Raw genomic sequence first — 17,129 nt, forward strand, 5'->3', positions numbered from 1 at the left:
GTTAAACTCAATTTGGTTTCTAGTGTTTCCTCCTTGTTGTTTTACACCCGTGTCTACATTCACACAACTCTGTTCGACCAGAGCTACAACTACATTATTACTATAGGGGTCCGCGACCTTGATGAATATTTAAAACTGTTCTTCCATAGCTACTAAAATGTTGGGAATAACTGGTGTAAAACGAACAGAGGTAAAACATCACGCCTAGTGTTTAGAATCTGGGGAGAGGTTACTTTTTTGTCTTCTGTAAGCAAAACAACCGGTTTCGCTAGAATTTTCAAAAATCTACTCGGGCATTACTGTCCCACACGTTTGTATGCAACTGTATGTATATCGGCAAATTAAAGTATTTCGGCCTGAATCCCGATTTTCGAAATATAGCCTTTTGTCTTTTGCGCTTCGTCCTTTCAAAAGCATTTCAAAATTCTCCAGTAATGTTGGAAAAACGATAACTTGGTCCTTGCTGCCACATCAACAGCTGCACTGATGAGACCTTACAGGTCGAAACAGTGCGTGTATACACCCTGTCTGCAGCTCTCATTGGTCCTTGCTGTTTTCCAATCTCTAAAAATTCGAAAGCGCAAAGAGCAACTATTTATAGGGTTTTGGTCTATTTGCAGATGTTTCTCGGCAATTAAATTATAGTTTGAAAAATTAGTTTTACATCAAATTTGCCAGTTTCTATGTGACTCGGTTATTCATGTACAGATATGGCGTACAAAATGTTACAGAGCGAGGTATGATGTCACAGAGAATCTGATGAAAATAATCATAAGTGAGTCATAATTGCAATTGTTATTGTGTGGAAATAAAAACAATGGTTTTCATAAATCATTTCCGGAAGTGAAACGACCTAATTCTACAAAACATTCTCCTGCAATTGACGTCATACTGTCGTGTGATTTCATCACCGATAACTTAATAACAGTATGTTGTTACGCAAAACCGCATTAGGTGTTGAGTACTGTACTTATACCACAACAAGTGCGATTTGTCTAAAGCTATTTTTTCAGGAGTAAAGTTATACGCTGTGTGTAACTCAAACCAAGATTGCCATCAACAACATCGTGATGAGTTCACATTTTGGCTTTTTGGCTTTATTGTGGTTGGCGGTATATTGCCAAAGTAAGTAGTTACAGTGAAAGGTAATAGTGAAAAAAAGTTAGTCTCGTTTACACCCAAGTCCTTGGAATTTCGAAACCAGATAATTTTGCTATATTGTAATGAGCATAATGTTTAGACACGTATTTATCGTAAATTTTCACACAATTTGGTGCTAATGATCATAATTGCTGGATCAAAAAAATACCAAGGGTTTGACTTAACTTTTAAAGGTGCCATCGACAAGGGGACAGTCTCCGTTCAAACAGATTCAACAGCATCAAAACTCAACGTAACTGTTGTGTACGAAAGATGTTTCATAGAAAAAGCTTTGCACGTTGATGCCAGGGTTAACGCACCCACAGCACCAAATATGAAGTTCAATATTCACATTGTGGCGATCAATCTTCTATCGTTTGAAGCGGAATTGGAAAGAACAGATTTGGCCACTGGATGGGGCCCAACGAGCTTGGATGTCGCTTGGTGGACGTTCCAGAACACAGGTGTTTGTGTGTGTGTGTGTGTGTGTGGGTGTGTGTGTGGGTGTGTGTGTGGGTGTGTGTGTGTGTGTGTGTGTGTGTGTGTGTGTGTGTGTGTGTGTGTGTGTGTGTGTGTGTGTGTGTGTGTGTGTGTGTGGATATTTTGTATCCCCGAGTGTGTCTGTGTGTGCTTGTGTTTGTCTGTGTTTTTTAGTGCCTCTCTGTGTGTCTTTAGGACTAGTATGTACATGCAACGTGTTTCTTACAAGACATATTTCGCTAGTTGCATTGAATCAGAGTTATGCGGGAGGACTTTTCAACATCTACTACTATTACATCCAACCCGAAACACTTACGTGGCAAGTAGCTGATGATTTTTGCAAATCATCACCCAATACAGATCTCTGCACAATTCCTCAGATTTGCAACAACGGGGAAGTCAGAGTGACCGGAGTATTATTTGGTGATAATTGGACACCCATCAGGTTCGATATGTAGGCTACTGGCGGTAACTCTAATGCGAAGGCCGGCGACTTTTATTCTAAACCTTTTTTTAAAGTGCCAATTCACCCTTTAGCACTAAGCTGAAAAAACTCAAGAGCCACAAAAACCAATTTAGTAGGGATTATTGCCTGTTTTCAGTAAACTTCAAAACCTACAGCAATTGTCAAAAATTTTGTTTGTTGACATTATTGTTTTTTTTTCTTTATTCAACTTGTTTCCATTTCTTCAATGGAATGAGACACGGACGATGTTATTTCGTTCTTGTTGTGTTTGACGTTAAAAATAATTTGACTTTTCTTTGTACTTTTTTTGTTGTTCACGGTCAAGAGGCAGAGCAGTTTCAAATAAAAAATAACCGATTAAACTGCTCCGGGCGCATGTACATTGCTGAATCAAGTAAACGACAAATTTCATCTCTTGTCCAAATTTTTTCCTCTAGTTGTAGGCCCACAGGTATATAGTAATTGTTTTATTTTTGTCAGGGAAAATGAGGGTAACTGGCTGCAGATCGGCGACGACAACAACAACTTAGCCCGACTCTGCCTCAATCATTTCGACCTTTACGGCGTTCGGCCCGCCTGGAGTGATCTGGCAGGAAATTGCTTGAACCCGACCAGTGCATGCAGCTTGAAGGGTCATGTCTTCTGTTGCAGTCCTGTCAACTAGAACATTAAACACGGAATTAATGATAAAAAAATGCTGACCCGTCTTGAAATTTTGCCTAACAACGACCATAAAGTTAAATGGACTCGTTTAAGTGGAATTGTTTCTAATAAAAAAAAATTCTATTTAATTAACTACCTCAAAGTTAAAGTAATTGTAAAATGATTTTTGATCTAATTTTTCCCATTAAACATTACTTACTACCAACCAATACACTAAAGCTTTATGAATCTCAAATCAGTGACAAGCAATGACAATTCGACGAGATCTCATTCATGTACTTCTTCCAACCTTCTAATTTCTTCGGTTACGTGATATGCGCTGTTACATAAAAGAAAATGTTTATATATTTTTGTGAGGAAGTGTTGTCTATGTAACTCTCAGCATGTTTTGCTTTTGAAATGTATGCATGATTTGTGAATAAAACAAAAAAAAATTTAAACTTGAAACAAAAGCACATAATTATTTTAAAATTGGTTTGCAGCAGGTTGTTTATGGGCGCGAATATAATGGAAGTTAGAAAGTTGTTGAATAGAGCACTTCCAGGAAAAGTGTTTACATTACAACATCCCATGCTGCGACACTCTTCACAACTGCAAACTTTTTGCTTTCGGCCCAAAAGTTTTCGGTGGTGTGAAACCAAATCTAGTCATGACGATATCCCTGATTTCTTCGTCGGTAAACACTGAAAATTTTCTTTACTCATTAAATCAACTCTACGAAGTCTGTAAAATATGTAGTTGACCAACGTAAAGTCAGAGAGGAAAAAAAGTTTTACAGAGCATTTGTTTTGCATTTATCGTGAAGTTTACGAACAATTGCCTTTCTTATTAGAACTGTAAGTACAAAAAACTCGTTCTATACTAAAAAGGCTTACATTTTGCTGAAAAAAAAACACATGAGATTAATAGGTAAGGTAAGTTAAGCGCATTGACTTCAGACAGAAGTGTGATTTTACCTGTATACACCGTTCGGTTGGACTTGCTCTGTGTTTTCTTTCAGTAAAACAGGGTTCAGACAACAGTGCTTTCCGAACGCAACATCCGTGATGAACGCTGTTCCATTTCCAAATTGAACCTGATACAAAAGCACGTGACTAGATTGCTTGATGACGTAATTTCTTAGAAATTGTCGCCAATACTCACTCACCATCGGCAAAAAGTGACTCATGTGATGGCAAAATTGGTCGGTGTCAGCCACATACGGTTGCCCTTGGATGACCTTGACGTTGTATTTGAGTTGTCGTAGCAACCATGTGTAGAGAGCGTTCACTTCGTAGCAGATTCCCCCACGATTTCCCTACAAACAAAAATTTCTGAGGAAACTTATTCCGTTTCCCGCTCCTTCCGGATAAACTGCGCAAGTTTTTTTGTGTTTGTAATTTTCTCTGCATTCTACGTTTCTCAATATTGTTAGAATGAGAAAAAACAAAAACAATCAAATCTTGGCTCTGTTGAATGTGAATAAAATTGTTTCACTTGTTTGACGTGAATCTTCTGGTACCAAACATCAAACGGAAGTTCCATCGTGGAACCAAAACAGATCTGGACTCACTTTAATAATCTTATTGTAAGCACACAATAAATCCAACTGCCTTCTTTCACCTCCAAACATGTCCAGATTTTCAAACGGAACTTTGCTAACATGAGCCAACTGCAAACGTATCAGATTGTCCAGGTTCGGTTCCAAATTACTTTCATGAATTCCTATTCTGCTTAGGTAGGAATTTACGTCCATTACTGCGCTGAATGTTTTTGTGCTTGCTAACAACTACAGAAATAATTTGCAACATTCAACACCGCGGAAAGTTGAAAGTACAAAAAAATGACACCGGAAACGATTCACACGAAAAAAGTAAACTATTGTGTTTTCGTGTACTACGTAGGATTTCTTCAATGAGTGAATAAATTTACTAAATTTAAAGTTTCTAATAACTATTTGGGACACACCAGCCATTGAATTCTAACGGCTTATACCACTTGACTTTCAGCATTGCTTAGCACCCCTACTTATTTAACACCAAATCTGATACTAAACAGTTTTATTTCTGTTCTCACACATACATGTTGTTCAAAACGTAGTCACTGTTCGTCATAGTTGGAAGTTAAATTGAGCTAGCTTTGGTAAACACATAATAATCCCAAAGAATCCAAGCCCATTTTAATTCCATGTTTCAGTAGCAATTATGTGCTTGAAAAAAATTCCCGTCACCTGATTTTTAATGTCCGGGCATGCGAACGCTTTGTAACAAATGTATTAGCAGCCTATATGCCCGGCATTCCTATGCTCTGTAAGCTGTGTAAGTATGCAACTCACTTAAAGCTTGAATGTTGCCTCGTGTTTTGAGTACTCAGAATAATCCACTGACGTGTTTTGGCCGAAAGTTCGTACGACGAAGTGGCAAAAGAAGAAGAAGGAAAAAGGCGCCACAAAAATGAAATGAAGAACATGCTATACGCTTGATTCCATACCTCTGTGGTTATATCGGTGCTGATGCCATTTCATGTTTAATGTTTCCTGTTATTGTGCGTAGTAACTTTAAAGTTTTACACAATTGTGTACAAAATAGAAGTGATTTGATTTGAAACCAAGCCACTACGTAAATGTCAAATTTAAATACACACAGTGAATTAATCATTCGGCTATTATGAGTAACATAACACAACGACGCGATACAAATACACAGTGAGTGCCCTGTATATTTCAGGCAATACTGGAATTGCAAGACAAATGTTGAGAAAGCTATAACATCAGGGTTTCGTAGTAACACGCCCACTCTACATACGTCCCTTTTTGGTGTGCGTCACCCAATCGTATCAGAACAAAATAAACAAGCCACGTTCAGATAGTAGTTTTATGGTAATTTTGCCTTCGGCTAAGTCTTGGTGACTAATTTACCATCTGGCGCGCTACGTTGGGCCCTGGAAATACTCCAAGGCTAAGAAACGCTTACACCACAAAGATTAGCACTTTAAAGTTAGCTACTTTATACTAAATACCCATTAGGCTTTTTCCAAATGAATGCGTGGGTGTGTATTGCAGTAGTAAAAACCACATGTCATTCTTGTTAAGTTACAAGCGATTCCAGGTACGAGACCAGATCTTAAGCCAATTTCGGCTGCCCAAGTGGTTTTATAATATGGCTCGGCCTAAGTTCAAGTCATTGGAGGAGCCCAAGTTAAAGGTGATCGACTGTGGTTTGTGCGTTTCATGGTGACTTACATAAGTACAGGGTAATTCCCTCGCAAATACAAATAGGCGAATAATTTGGTGAAATCATTCTAGTTAATTTGCCTCTTACACCGATCATTACTCGTTAATTGCCTCTTACACCGAGCGTATATAAGATTTGCTCTACTTACCAGGGATTGCATGCTGCATTTTGTAATATTTCCCGCATGCTTTTTGATAATGGCTTGATGAAATTGCGCATGATCCATGATACCACCTCTCTTTCCAAGCTCTTCACCTTTAAGGACAAGCAACATCTTTCTCCATTGCTGTAATGTTGTGTACCAACTCACCTGCTCCTGTCGGGCCACCTACATCGGTGAGACCACGAGAAACCTTTCCATTCGCATGAAGGAGCATCATCCCTCAACAAAAGCTGAAAGCGAGGTCAGCAACCACCTGCGGGAAAACTCGGATCATGATGTTAATTTCAATTGTTCTACATGCCAAAAGTTCTACATAATTGCAACATCAAATCTAAATTGCTCATATTGGAAACACTTTACATCCAGCACCATAAACCAACACTAAACATAGACGACAGCTCTAAACCGTTATACCTTTTCAACATCCAGAGGTCTGCACTGCAGCTCGACTCTCTGCAAATGATGACGTCACTCTGTGCTATCGACGCTGCTGTCACGCCTGACGCCTCTGGCTTATTGCTCGTTGTTGTTGCTGTTGTTTCCCTTCTGCCTTTCATTCCTTTATTAACTCGACGCTTTTCTGCAATCAGCTGCAGTATGATGAACTAAGTATAGGTTCGAAACGTTTACTATAAAATGATTAACAGCATCTTAGCTTTGGCTTTTTTATTTAAAATTTACACAATATTTACCTAGTCATTTGTGCAAAGTTTATCACAATGGACATTGGGCCTTGTCTGCAGTCTGCAAAGAAATTCAAGCGTACTCTGATTCTGATTATCACTCCAATATTGCTTTTCCGTTGTTGATATCCCCCCACCAGATCTACAAACAGTAAGTTAGTTGTAATTATCTCTAAATACAGGTGTTCCAATAAAGTCAACTCAAAATATGTTTATTAAAGGAGCTAGCATGTGCGTACACGATTCTATTGATGGCAATCTACTGGGTGAGCGAGGTTGTACCCCTTGCCGTCATTGCACTTCTACCACTTGTACTCTACCCCATGCTTGGTGTAGTAACAGCAAAAAGGGTATGTTGTGTAAAATATGTCTGGTTTGCACAAAATTTGTAGACATATTATTGGCAGTAAAACGTCATTAAATACTACACTGTCTTTTGCAAAACAGGAACACAACTTAAAGCAGTAGGATGTGTAATTTTTATTTAACTTTTTCCCAATTTATATTTATATATGTCCTAATTTTGTATTTGTTGTTCTTAGACTAGCGTTCAATATCTGAAAGATGTCAAAGTCCTTTTTCTTGGCGGGTTGGCTGTTGCCGTGGCAGTTGAACACTGGAATCTTCACAAAAGAATCGCCCTGAAAGTGTTGACATTTGTGGGAGCGCAAGGTCTTGTAAACTACATGACGATGATGATAGTGGGCGTACCTTGAAGTTGCCTGAAAGGTTTGTGATTTGATTGAGTGTTAAACCGGTTAATCGAGTTGTAAAAAACTTGCTCACAACACCTGCCGCAAAATATCCGGAACTGGTCATACGTAGTATCTCTTGAAAAAAAGGTGGAAGTTTACACACCAAGTTTCTCAAAGGGTTGTTTTATTATGTAATTAATGAAGCATAACAATGTATTTATTTGTGGCTGTTGTGCTTTTTGGAAGCATTGCCTGATTAGTAAGAACTGTTGTTGGGACAATTGCAGAGCACATGCTACTTCCCTTAAATGACAGTAAAACATTTTCCAAGTTAAACAATTTCCGAACACTTGTTCAGGTAAAATTGCTCTGTTTTTTTACCCTACAACTTGGCTTTATTTCAACATCATAATTTTTTTTCTTCTTTTGTTATCTTTCTTTGTGATTTAAAATAGCTTACTTTAAAGTTAACGTATGTTTTTTGTTTCATGTGAAATATGATCGTGTTGGCTCAGGTAAAATTTATTCATTACTTTTACTAGAAACGAAACTTCCACTGCAGAAAGATAAGTTCTTTGAAACATAAATATGTGAATTCAGAGCAATTTGTATGGAATGTACACTGAAATGATTGAAGTTTTTACCTGGTGTAAAGTTCTGCTTTTTTTTACAATGTATTTTAGACAATACTGGATTGAGAAAATGTCTTATGAAATAAACTTTTGTTGGCTTTATTTTTCAGTTACTTGTTTCCAGATTGAAAAATTATGAGTTGCCATAAAAAAGACAAGCCTTACACACCACCCATCAAAGATATAAAGTGGTGGTTTGAGGTATAACTTAACATATTTTCACACAAAGCATTTTTTTGTTGATTACATTTTATTTTTTTTATGTCTCCCAGTTACACTTTTTTTTAGGACGCTGATGTTTTGTCTGCTGTTCTAATTTTATTATAAAATATATATTATTATTATGAAAAAATAGAGCGTTTCGATTGACCATGTCTTTTTTTGCAGATCAAACTTTTTTTCCTGATTTTTACTAACAAACTACACACGTTTGTTTTTACTTCAGAATAATTATATGTGACCAGCAATGAGAATGACTGTATCAGCAAGAACATGATATTTGTGCAGCCGTTGAGGCAATAGATCTTGCAATCATGTTATCCGATTTTAACAATTTTACAAAAAGCATGTTAAAAAACAAATCTGTCAATTTTTCACAACTGGCATGGAAGCAGTAGACACAACCGTCACATAAAATAGAACTTTTTGTGCAAATCTTCTTGCAAACCCCACAAGGAAAATCTACAGCAATCCTATTCATTTTACAGACAACCTCAAAAACCACGAAAACTGAAATGGCACACCTTAGACACGCCCACTTTTTTAACCAATCACCAACGTTGCCAGGCAAACCGCAGACGGTGAGTTATGCGGATGGTTACGGTAGACGTCCTCGTTGCATCCTCAAACTAAGCATCCTTTTAGCTTGTTCTGCAAGGTCTCGTAAACTATGTGGCGATGTTAAGTGTTGATTAGCCCAATATCGCTGAAAAGAAAACACTTTGAATTTGAAGGAAGTTATATTTTTGTCTAACTATTGAACATATAACAAAAGTATATTTTTTTTACTCTTATCATAACACTTGGTTGAATGCTCAAGACACTGTTGAAAATATGTAATATTTTGTTGAACTAAACGCAATTGCCTTTAGTTTTAACCAAATTGAAATTCCTTTGAGTACATTCCGAAGAAACATGTCGTGTTGAAATAAAAGATGAAAGTTTTTTAGAATTTTAGTTGGTTTATATTGGAAGTATTCCCACTGCCCTTGAGTATTTTCAAGCAATCAAAATCAGTTGAGGCTTAAACTTTTTTCAAACCTATTTTTTTTGCACAAACATTGTATTTGTGGGGTATTTCCTGATATCACCCGATTTTGATAATTTAATTTAAATGCCTACGATGTCTATGCCTACAATGGGTTATTCGAGATGGTTCTTTTCAAACAACGCCTTCTTTGTGCGGTGTAGCACTTTGCCTTTGTGTAAAATACTTTGTTGACTCAAATGACGTACATGTCAGCGTAATTTAAGTGCTGGTGTGTTGTTGTTTACCCATTTTGCTAAACCCTGAGTGAGTTCCCAAGTTCTAAAAATTTAGTTAGGTAAGATTGCTCTCTTTTTTAACCTTACAGCTTGGCTTTTATAACAACACCATAGCTAATTTATCTTTGTTTTGTGATTAGAGATATTTTAAAGTTAAAATATGTTGTTTGTTTTATGTGAAATATGATGGTGTTTGCTCAAGTAAAATTTATTTATACCTTTTACTCAAAACAAAACTTTCACTGCAGATATAGATTAGTTCTTTAAAACATAAATTTGTCAAGCAAAGTGAAGCCAGTAATATGAAACGTGTAAGCTGCATACAGTGACCCGGGCCTTGACGGAACTATTGGTTGAGCATTGCTTGGCCATAGTATTTCCACCTTGTTTTCTCCGTAAGGTTGCACCTAGTTTGGTGCCCAACGGATGACGGTGATTGTATAGTCACCACAAAGTGGAAGTCTTTGCTTGGCCGTTGGCCAACAAAGTCGTCTGATAGTCACACCAGCTGCACTGATGAGACCTTGCAGGCCGAAACAGTGGTCATCTGTATGCAGCTTACACCAGTGATTTTCAACCGGTGTTCCGCGGAACACCAGAGTTCCCTGAAAGATCGTCAGGTGTTCCGCAAGAAATTTATTAGTTTCACTGATATTCCGTGGAACACGGGTCGGAAATGACTTGTTCATCACGAAGGGCGTAAATAGCTTTTAAGGAAGTAATCATACATTATTATCAGTTTGAATGTTCGATCTTGAATTGCTTCATTTAATGTTGTGTAATAAGGAGACTCGTTTTGTAATAAAAAGAATGTAATTGTGCGAGCCTGATGCTGGTGAAATATAATGCCGCAATACTTCCAACAGTTAGGTGTTCCGCAAGATAATTTCAATGAAAAATACTGGCTTACACAATAATGTGAATTCAGAACAAATTTGCATGAAATGTACCACTGAAATGATTGAAGTACTTGGTGTAATATTCTGTTTTTTATTTACAATGTATTTTAGACAATACTGGATTGAGAAAATGTCTTATGAAATAAACTTTTCTTGGCTTTATTTTTCAGGACTGAAAAATTATGAGTTGCCATAAAAAAGACAAGCCTTACGTACCACCCATCAAAGATATAAAGTGGTGGTTTGAGGTATAACTTAAAATATTTTCACACAAAACATTTTTCTTAAGTTTTCCAGTTACATTTTTATAGGAGACAGCTGTTTTGTCTGCTGTTGTGTTTTTCTCACAATTTAAATGGCAGATTTGGTGTCAATGCTTTTCTGAAACACTAAACATTAGAAAACAATCGGATAGTTTGACCATGTCTTTGAATTCATATTTTTTTGTAGATCAAACTCTTTTCTTCAGAATATTTAACTAACATTTAAAATTAATAAAAAGTAAACACCTTTTTTTACTTTAGAATAATTATATTGTGACCAACAATGCGAATGACTGTATCCGCAAAAACATGATGTTAGACCAGTTTTGCAAGCACTTCAGATTGGAAAAAGAAAGTAACCTGTCAGGAATCATTTTTGGAATTATTTCAAACAAGATTCTAAACAAGAACACAAAATACAAGTAAAATAAAAGTGCCTAGAAGAACATAATTACTCCTGGAAAAAAATAAATAAGCAAGCAATAATGGAAATTATAAGTCCTTTAGTCACACTTGTGCCATTAGTCAAATTGTTTGTTATTTTTGAATTCCTGTCGAAATGTAAAAACCACTTTGCTATAGTGTTTAACAAACTTAGTTTTTCAATATTTCTCTTGTGTTAGAAATACTTGTTCCAAACAGAGAACCGTCATGTAATTAAGTAATATTTTGTTCAAAGGAGTGTGGTAACCAAAGGAAAATCTTCTAAGCGCAAGCTTGTGTGTCTAAAGCTTAAAACTGTTGGTGAAATGAAGTCAGAAGCAACCTCTACCATACATAAAGAGCACCAGCCAATGATCACTACTGCTAATGAAGCGTATGTATTTGTTGTTCTGTTCTATACACTTATGTTTCCCCTTTATTTTTTCCTTACACAAATAATTTGTATGAAGTGTTTGTTGTTGATTATAGTATGTTGCAAATTTCAGAAAATCAATCGAAAAGACAAAGTTGCAAATTTCAAGTGAAGTGAAAAAAGAAAATGTGAAAGAAGTATCAAGCAGCATGACAAAAAACAAACTCGAACAGGAAACTGACAAATATGGCAAAATCAACTGTGGGAAAAAAAATCTGTTAGGTATTAATCTGCAAAAAAAATTTTTTTCTTAGACAAGAATATTCTTTATGTTTAATTTTTTTACCCAGCATTTTCTGACTTATATAAAGCAGTGAAACACGTGTCCTTAGAAAAATGTTGTTATTATGTGCCCAAAAAATATATATACATTTTGTTTTTTCGGAAATATATTTGCTTGTAGTAATTTTTTTGTTAAAAAGATGCAAAATGTTGAAATACTTGTATGTAACTTTAGAATCTTTTGAGAACAACTGCAGTAGTATGTCAACAGAAGATATTTTACGCAAGTCTCAAAAAAAGAAAAATCTTAAAAGAAGACAGGTTATTATAGATGGATGCAATGTAGCCCGTAGGTAGGTCATAACTCATAATCTTCCAATGTCTAAAGTTAAACAATTATTATTTTGTTGACAGTTACACAGGTGGAAAGTCTTTTTCCTGTCGGGCTATTGTAATTTGTGTCCTGTATTTTCAAGATCGTGGTCACCATGTGACATGTTTTGTTCCTGTAAACTATTCCTTGGAAAGAAATAATCCAGTCCCTGTCATTGATCAGTTTGTGAGTGTGGCTTTTGGATTTTAGCTACCCTGGATGCAGATGTATTCTGTTCTTGATAAAATTTAATTTATCCATTAAGTGTTTTGTGTTACAAATACTGCACACTAAAAGCAAATTATTTTTTGAAAACAGGCTTTGATTGAACTCTACGAACAGGATATAGTCTATTTTACACCCAATGGTTGCTACGATGACTAGTAAGTAAATGAATAGATTGTTTTAGGACGCATATTGGTATTTCTATGAAAATTAGTTTTGGTGCTGGGAAATGCCCACCGTGTAGACCTGTGTCACAATGCAAAGTCATGCATCACCAAGCAAAGCAGTGACGCAATTAAGTTAAATTTACGGTTGAATGAGCGCACATGTGCGTGCTGTTGTCATGGCGAATTTTAAGGTGTTTGGGGCAGTTTTAGTGTGGTTTTGAGCTATTCCAATTAGGTAGTAACTTGCTGGTGGGTGCTGCTGAAATTTATGTTGAAAATGGAGCAAAAAAATCAGGCTGTGTTTGTGGCAAAATGAATCGTTTAAGTGTCCAATCATTTGTGATTTTATGAAAGATCCATTTCATATCTACAAATTTGATCAAAATTAGTCTCCGAAAAAATGGTTTAGCCACCCCCCTAGGGCCATTTGCCCCCCTGGTTACTCAATATTTTGGTTAAAAGAGCAACCAAAAATGGAACTGGATTTTGCAGAAAAATGAATCGTTCAACTACCCACTCATTTGCATTTTTTTGTAAGTTCCAACTCTTCTCTATGCGATGGCATCAAATTTAGTTGTTGAAAAAGTGTCAATGCCCTCCCCCAAGGGCTGGGTATACCCCCCTGTTGGTCATATGATCTTCCAGGAGGCCCAAAAAGTCCTTGCTCTGTACAGTCTCATCCAGGAGCGATTTTTTTTTTTTTCAACTTTGTAGAATTCCAGGTCCCTATGTAAGTCACAAGACCCATCAACGGTCATTGGGAAACAAGCGGAACAGTCGCTAGATGCATTACAGCCGAGGGCCTTGAACACAGGATTTCTCCTATCTAATACCCATATAGGTCCTTAAGGCGAAATGTCAAATTTTTTAAATGGTGAAATAGACATTAAATTTACACTGAAATATGTTTATTTATGTAAGTTAAACATCATAGGAGGATTTTAAACCAGCTCCAGTCATCAGTCGCCACCTAGTGACAAAAATGAATTTTTTCAATGCCCCAATGTACATAAAGTATGGGGTCTGTTGCTTGACTTTCAGCTTTCAAACAACTTGAAATATAGCTTAAAATGCATGCATTTCCTCTATTGTCATTCCGCAACACATTTTGAGTCATTTATAACACATAGTTTTTGCAATGTATTGTTCATTCGTCATGGCATTTGTTGCATGTGCTGTCTTTCACAGCATCCATTCTTTTGTTGACCTATTTTGCAAAATCTTGAATTAAAGGCTTTTTCATCTTGTTTAGTCATAATACATGAAATATAATTATTTTGTGGCCTAAGTACTGTATTTATTGCCACAGAAAGAAGTGGTCCAATGCCGGTGGGTGATACTTCAGACGAAAGGATTCCAATAAACCCACTGGTGAAACTGCCGCAACCAACAATGTATTTCCTGTATGTACTGCACTTGTTGACATGTACAGTAGTTCCTAATTGTGTTTGGGCCATTAAATTTCAATACAAAACACTTTGCAAGGTCTTGTGGGCCACTTAACAGCACTTTTTTCATGTCATTTTCATGCTTTGGAGATAGCCATGATTTCTTGCCATTATGCATGTGACTAATTAGCCTCGAATATTGATTAATTGAAACTTTTGTTGTGTCATTGAGCATGTGTGCATACAAATGGGTGTTGCCATGACTGGTGCATGATGTTTCGGTGTAATTTATGTGAACCGCTTAAGGTCGGTGGCATCATTTTCTGCCTATTAGCTGTACTGCTTGTAGCCCTGCTGATAAGGCCATTTTCTGTTGTTTAGGGGGTGTTGGCAAAAACAGCCATAACTCTGGGATCGATGATCAACCAGGTGTGAAACTTCACATTGTGATAGGTGAATGTCCCATATACTTTGCGGCTTAGGCCAATTGGGAATCTGGTCCATTGACCTTCTATTGAAGGACGCATATTGGTATTTCTATGAAAATTAGTTTTGGTGCTGGGAAATGCCCACCGTGTAGACCTGTGTCACAATGCAAAGTCATGCATCACCAAGCAAAGCAGTGACGCAATTAAGTTAAATTTACGGTTGAATGAGCGCACATGTGCGTGCTGTTGTCATGGCGAATTTTAAGGTGTTTGGGGCAGTTTTAGTGTGGTTTTGAGCTATTCCAATTAGGTAGTAACTTGCTGGTGGGTGCTGCTGAAATTTATGTTGAAAATGGAGCAAAAAAATCAGGCTGTGTTTGTGGCAAAATGAATCGTTTAAGTGTCCAATCATTTGTGATTTTATGAAAGATCCATTTCATATCTACAAATTTTGATCAAAATTAGTCTCCGAAAAAATGGTTTAGCCACCCCCCTAGGGCCATTTGCCCCCCTGGTTACTCAATATTTTGGTTAAAAGAGCAACCAAAAATGGAACTGGATTTTGCAGAAAAATGAATCGTTCAACTACCCACTCATTTGCATTTTTTTGTAAGTTCCAACTCTTCTCTATGCGATGGCATCAAATTTAGTTGTTGAAAAAGTGTCAATGCCCTCCCCCAAGGGCTGGGTATACCCCCCTGTTGGTCATATGATCTTCCAGGAGGCCCAAAAAGTCCTTGCTCTGTACAGTCTCATCCAGGAGCGATTTTTTTTTTTTTCAACTTTGTAGAATTCCAGGTCCCTATGTAAGTCACAAGACCCATCAACGGTCATTGGGAAACAAGCGGAACAGTCGCTAGATGCATTACAGCCGAGGGCCTTGAACACAGGATTTCTCCTATCTAATACCCATATAGGTCCTTTAATAGATGTGTTTGATAGCAGGTTGTAAAATTAGGTTTCTGTTATTTATTGTGCAGTCTCATCAATACCTGCTTTGACACATATACTTTCATGTCACATAATATCTTACTTCAATCAATTCTATTGTGATAATGTTGTTCATTACAAAAATAACAGCCTAATTGTGACATAGAAATTTTATTTACCGAAATATTTCCCTGTCACATTTTAATATACTCACCATAACTCTTTGTGTAACAGCTCTATTGTGCAACTGGCACATGAATGCAATGGAGTGATTGTGTCCAACGACAAGTACAGAGATTTGCCGCTTAATAAACTTAATAAACCTGAGTGGAGCGAAACTATTGAAAAAAACAGGCTTGCTTTTGTGTGGGATGGAGATAATTTCATGCTACCAGAAGATCCACTGGGAATAAATGAGCCATTACTCGATGAATTTCTTTCTCTTCCAATCAAAGGTATATTTCCAAGATAAAAAATATATTTGAAAAATATATATTGTAGAATTCTGCAAAGTGTCAATGCAGTTATTCAATATGGCTGATTTGCTTCTAATATATATTCTACTTTTGCATAACTTTTTTTTTAGATATAAGCAATAGTGAGAGACTGGAAAAGTATTTGGACCATAAAGAGGACAATGAAATTGGCGTAGTAAAAGATTTTATTAAACTACTGCTCATTAAAACCAAAATTAGGTGGTATGACGAACAACAAACAGATTTATATGTTGCTGATTTAATTAAAAAATTGGAAGAGTTCAAAGGAAACAGAAAAGGTTTGAGTGAATATCATGTAAAACGTTTTTGTGAATTAATCATTGCATCAGCAATCTCTCTTTCCAACTGCGATGAAAAGAATTGGTCTGAGAAAACAGTTAAGCTTTTGTTTTTTTTAAGCAAATTTGCAGCCGCTGTTGGCAATTTTTTGCCAGCCATTGAGGCAATTAGTCTTGCAGTCATGGTATCCAATTGCAACAAAAGTACAAAATGCACATTAAAAACCAATTTGAATAATTTAAAAAACAATTTAAAAAAAAAAGGAAAATGTTTTTCAATCATGAAGGTGATAGAATGTACTTGTTATGTTGTTACGCACTCTGAACTTTGTAATAATTAATATTATTGTGCCATTTTTGTACATTCCATTTGAGCATTCTATTTCTGTATTTATTTTGTAGTTTGCATTGAGCTATTCATTTTCCCTTCTGTGCTAAGAAAGTGTACACCAGAATCAATAAAATATAAACTACCAAAAAGAATAAATTGTGGGTCATAATTTGAGAATACCACATGCTTCAAATGTACACAGCTACAAAAACAGGTTTCGCACTGTAGCGAACATGTTAACATTTTATTCATAAAATAAACTATTTTGACTTGGATTATAAATTTTTAAACTGTCTCAGGAAAGTTGCTTTGGTTGCCCCCTGGGACTGTTTTTGCTATCCTATAGGACATAAGATCCTCCTGGAGGCTCCTCAGATCCTTGCTGTGTCTTGTCCGATGCAGCTGCAGTCAGTTTTTTTCTCTTTGAATAGTACCAGTAGATCTTCATGGGTCACCGACCACAGGAATTGTGGTGGGCAAACAAGCAAATCACTTAGTATGGGTATTAATGTTGATGGCCTTCAAAACTTGGGGATTTATTACTGATATGGGGCCTTAAGTGGCCGATCATTTTTGATTTTATAAAAGGTCCCAGATCAACAAATTTTTATCAAAATTAGTCTCTGGACAAATGGTTTAGCCACCCCCTGGGG

The 17,129-nt window shown here is 36.5% G+C and overlaps 2 protein-coding genes across 7 annotated transcripts; both read left to right on the forward strand.

The window, feature by feature from the left end:
• Window positions 1-628: 628 nt before the first annotated feature.
• LOC145889237 (uncharacterized) lies at window positions 629-2,100 on the forward strand. Its single transcript, XM_082980140.1, has 3 exons — window positions 629-775; window positions 1,335-1,604; window positions 1,864-2,100. Exons 1-3 carry the CDS (start codon window positions 760-762, stop codon window positions 2,076-2,078), a joined length of 501 nt encoding a protein of 166 aa, XP_082836266.1. The 5' UTR covers window positions 629-759; the 3' UTR covers window positions 2,079-2,100.
• A 4,558-nt stretch (window positions 2,101-6,658) lies between these two features.
• LOC145889345 (uncharacterized) lies at window positions 6,659-16,758 on the forward strand. 6 transcript variants are annotated; one of them, XM_082980284.1, is made up of 14 exons: window positions 6,659-6,958; window positions 7,029-7,157; window positions 7,350-8,017; window positions 8,245-8,335; window positions 8,842-8,934; window positions 10,689-10,766; window positions 11,043-11,203; window positions 11,461-11,598; window positions 11,711-11,859; window positions 12,095-12,212; window positions 12,274-12,418; window positions 12,551-12,615; window positions 15,605-15,825; window positions 15,957-16,758. In XM_082980284.1, exons 6-14 carry the CDS (start codon window positions 10,701-10,703, stop codon window positions 16,484-16,486), a joined length of 1,593 nt encoding a protein of 530 aa, XP_082836410.1. In that variant the 5' UTR covers window positions 6,659-6,958; window positions 7,029-7,157; window positions 7,350-8,017; window positions 8,245-8,335; window positions 8,842-8,934; window positions 10,689-10,700; the 3' UTR covers window positions 16,487-16,758. The 6 variants fall into 6 exon arrangements, with proteins under 6 accessions (XP_082836410.1, XP_082836412.1, XP_082836409.1 ...); XM_082980286.1 differs by having other exon boundaries at window positions 7,350-7,536; XM_082980283.1 differs by having other exon boundaries at window positions 6,718-6,739; window positions 6,821-6,958; window positions 7,350-8,335.
• The last annotated feature ends 371 nt before the right edge of the window (window positions 16,759-17,129 follow it).

The sequence above is a fragment of the Ascidia mentula genome, chromosome 2 (genome assembly GCF_947561715.1).
Source record: "Ascidia mentula chromosome 2, kaAscMent1.1, whole genome shotgun sequence".
Classification (NCBI taxonomy): domain Eukaryota; kingdom Metazoa; phylum Chordata; class Ascidiacea; order Phlebobranchia; family Ascidiidae; genus Ascidia; species Ascidia mentula.

Bases quoted from the DNA above. Each gene is read 5' to 3' on its own strand.
- LOC145889237 (XM_082980140.1), top strand. The intron at 1,605-1,863 runs GTGTTTGTGTGT...ATATTTCGCTAG, and splicing joins GTGGACGTTCCAGAACACAG to TTGCATTGAATCAGAGTTAT.
- LOC145889345 (XM_082980284.1), top strand. From the start codon at position 10,701: ATGAGTTGCCATAAAAAAGACAAGCCTTACGTACCACCCATCAAAGAT. The intron at 12,419-12,550 runs GTGAGTGTGGCT...TTTTGAAAACAG, and splicing joins TCCCTGTCATTGATCAGTTT to GCTTTGATTGAACTCTACGA. The intron at 15,826-15,956 runs GTATATTTCCAA...CTTTTTTTTTAG, and splicing joins TCTTTCTCTTCCAATCAAAG to ATATAAGCAATAGTGAGAGA.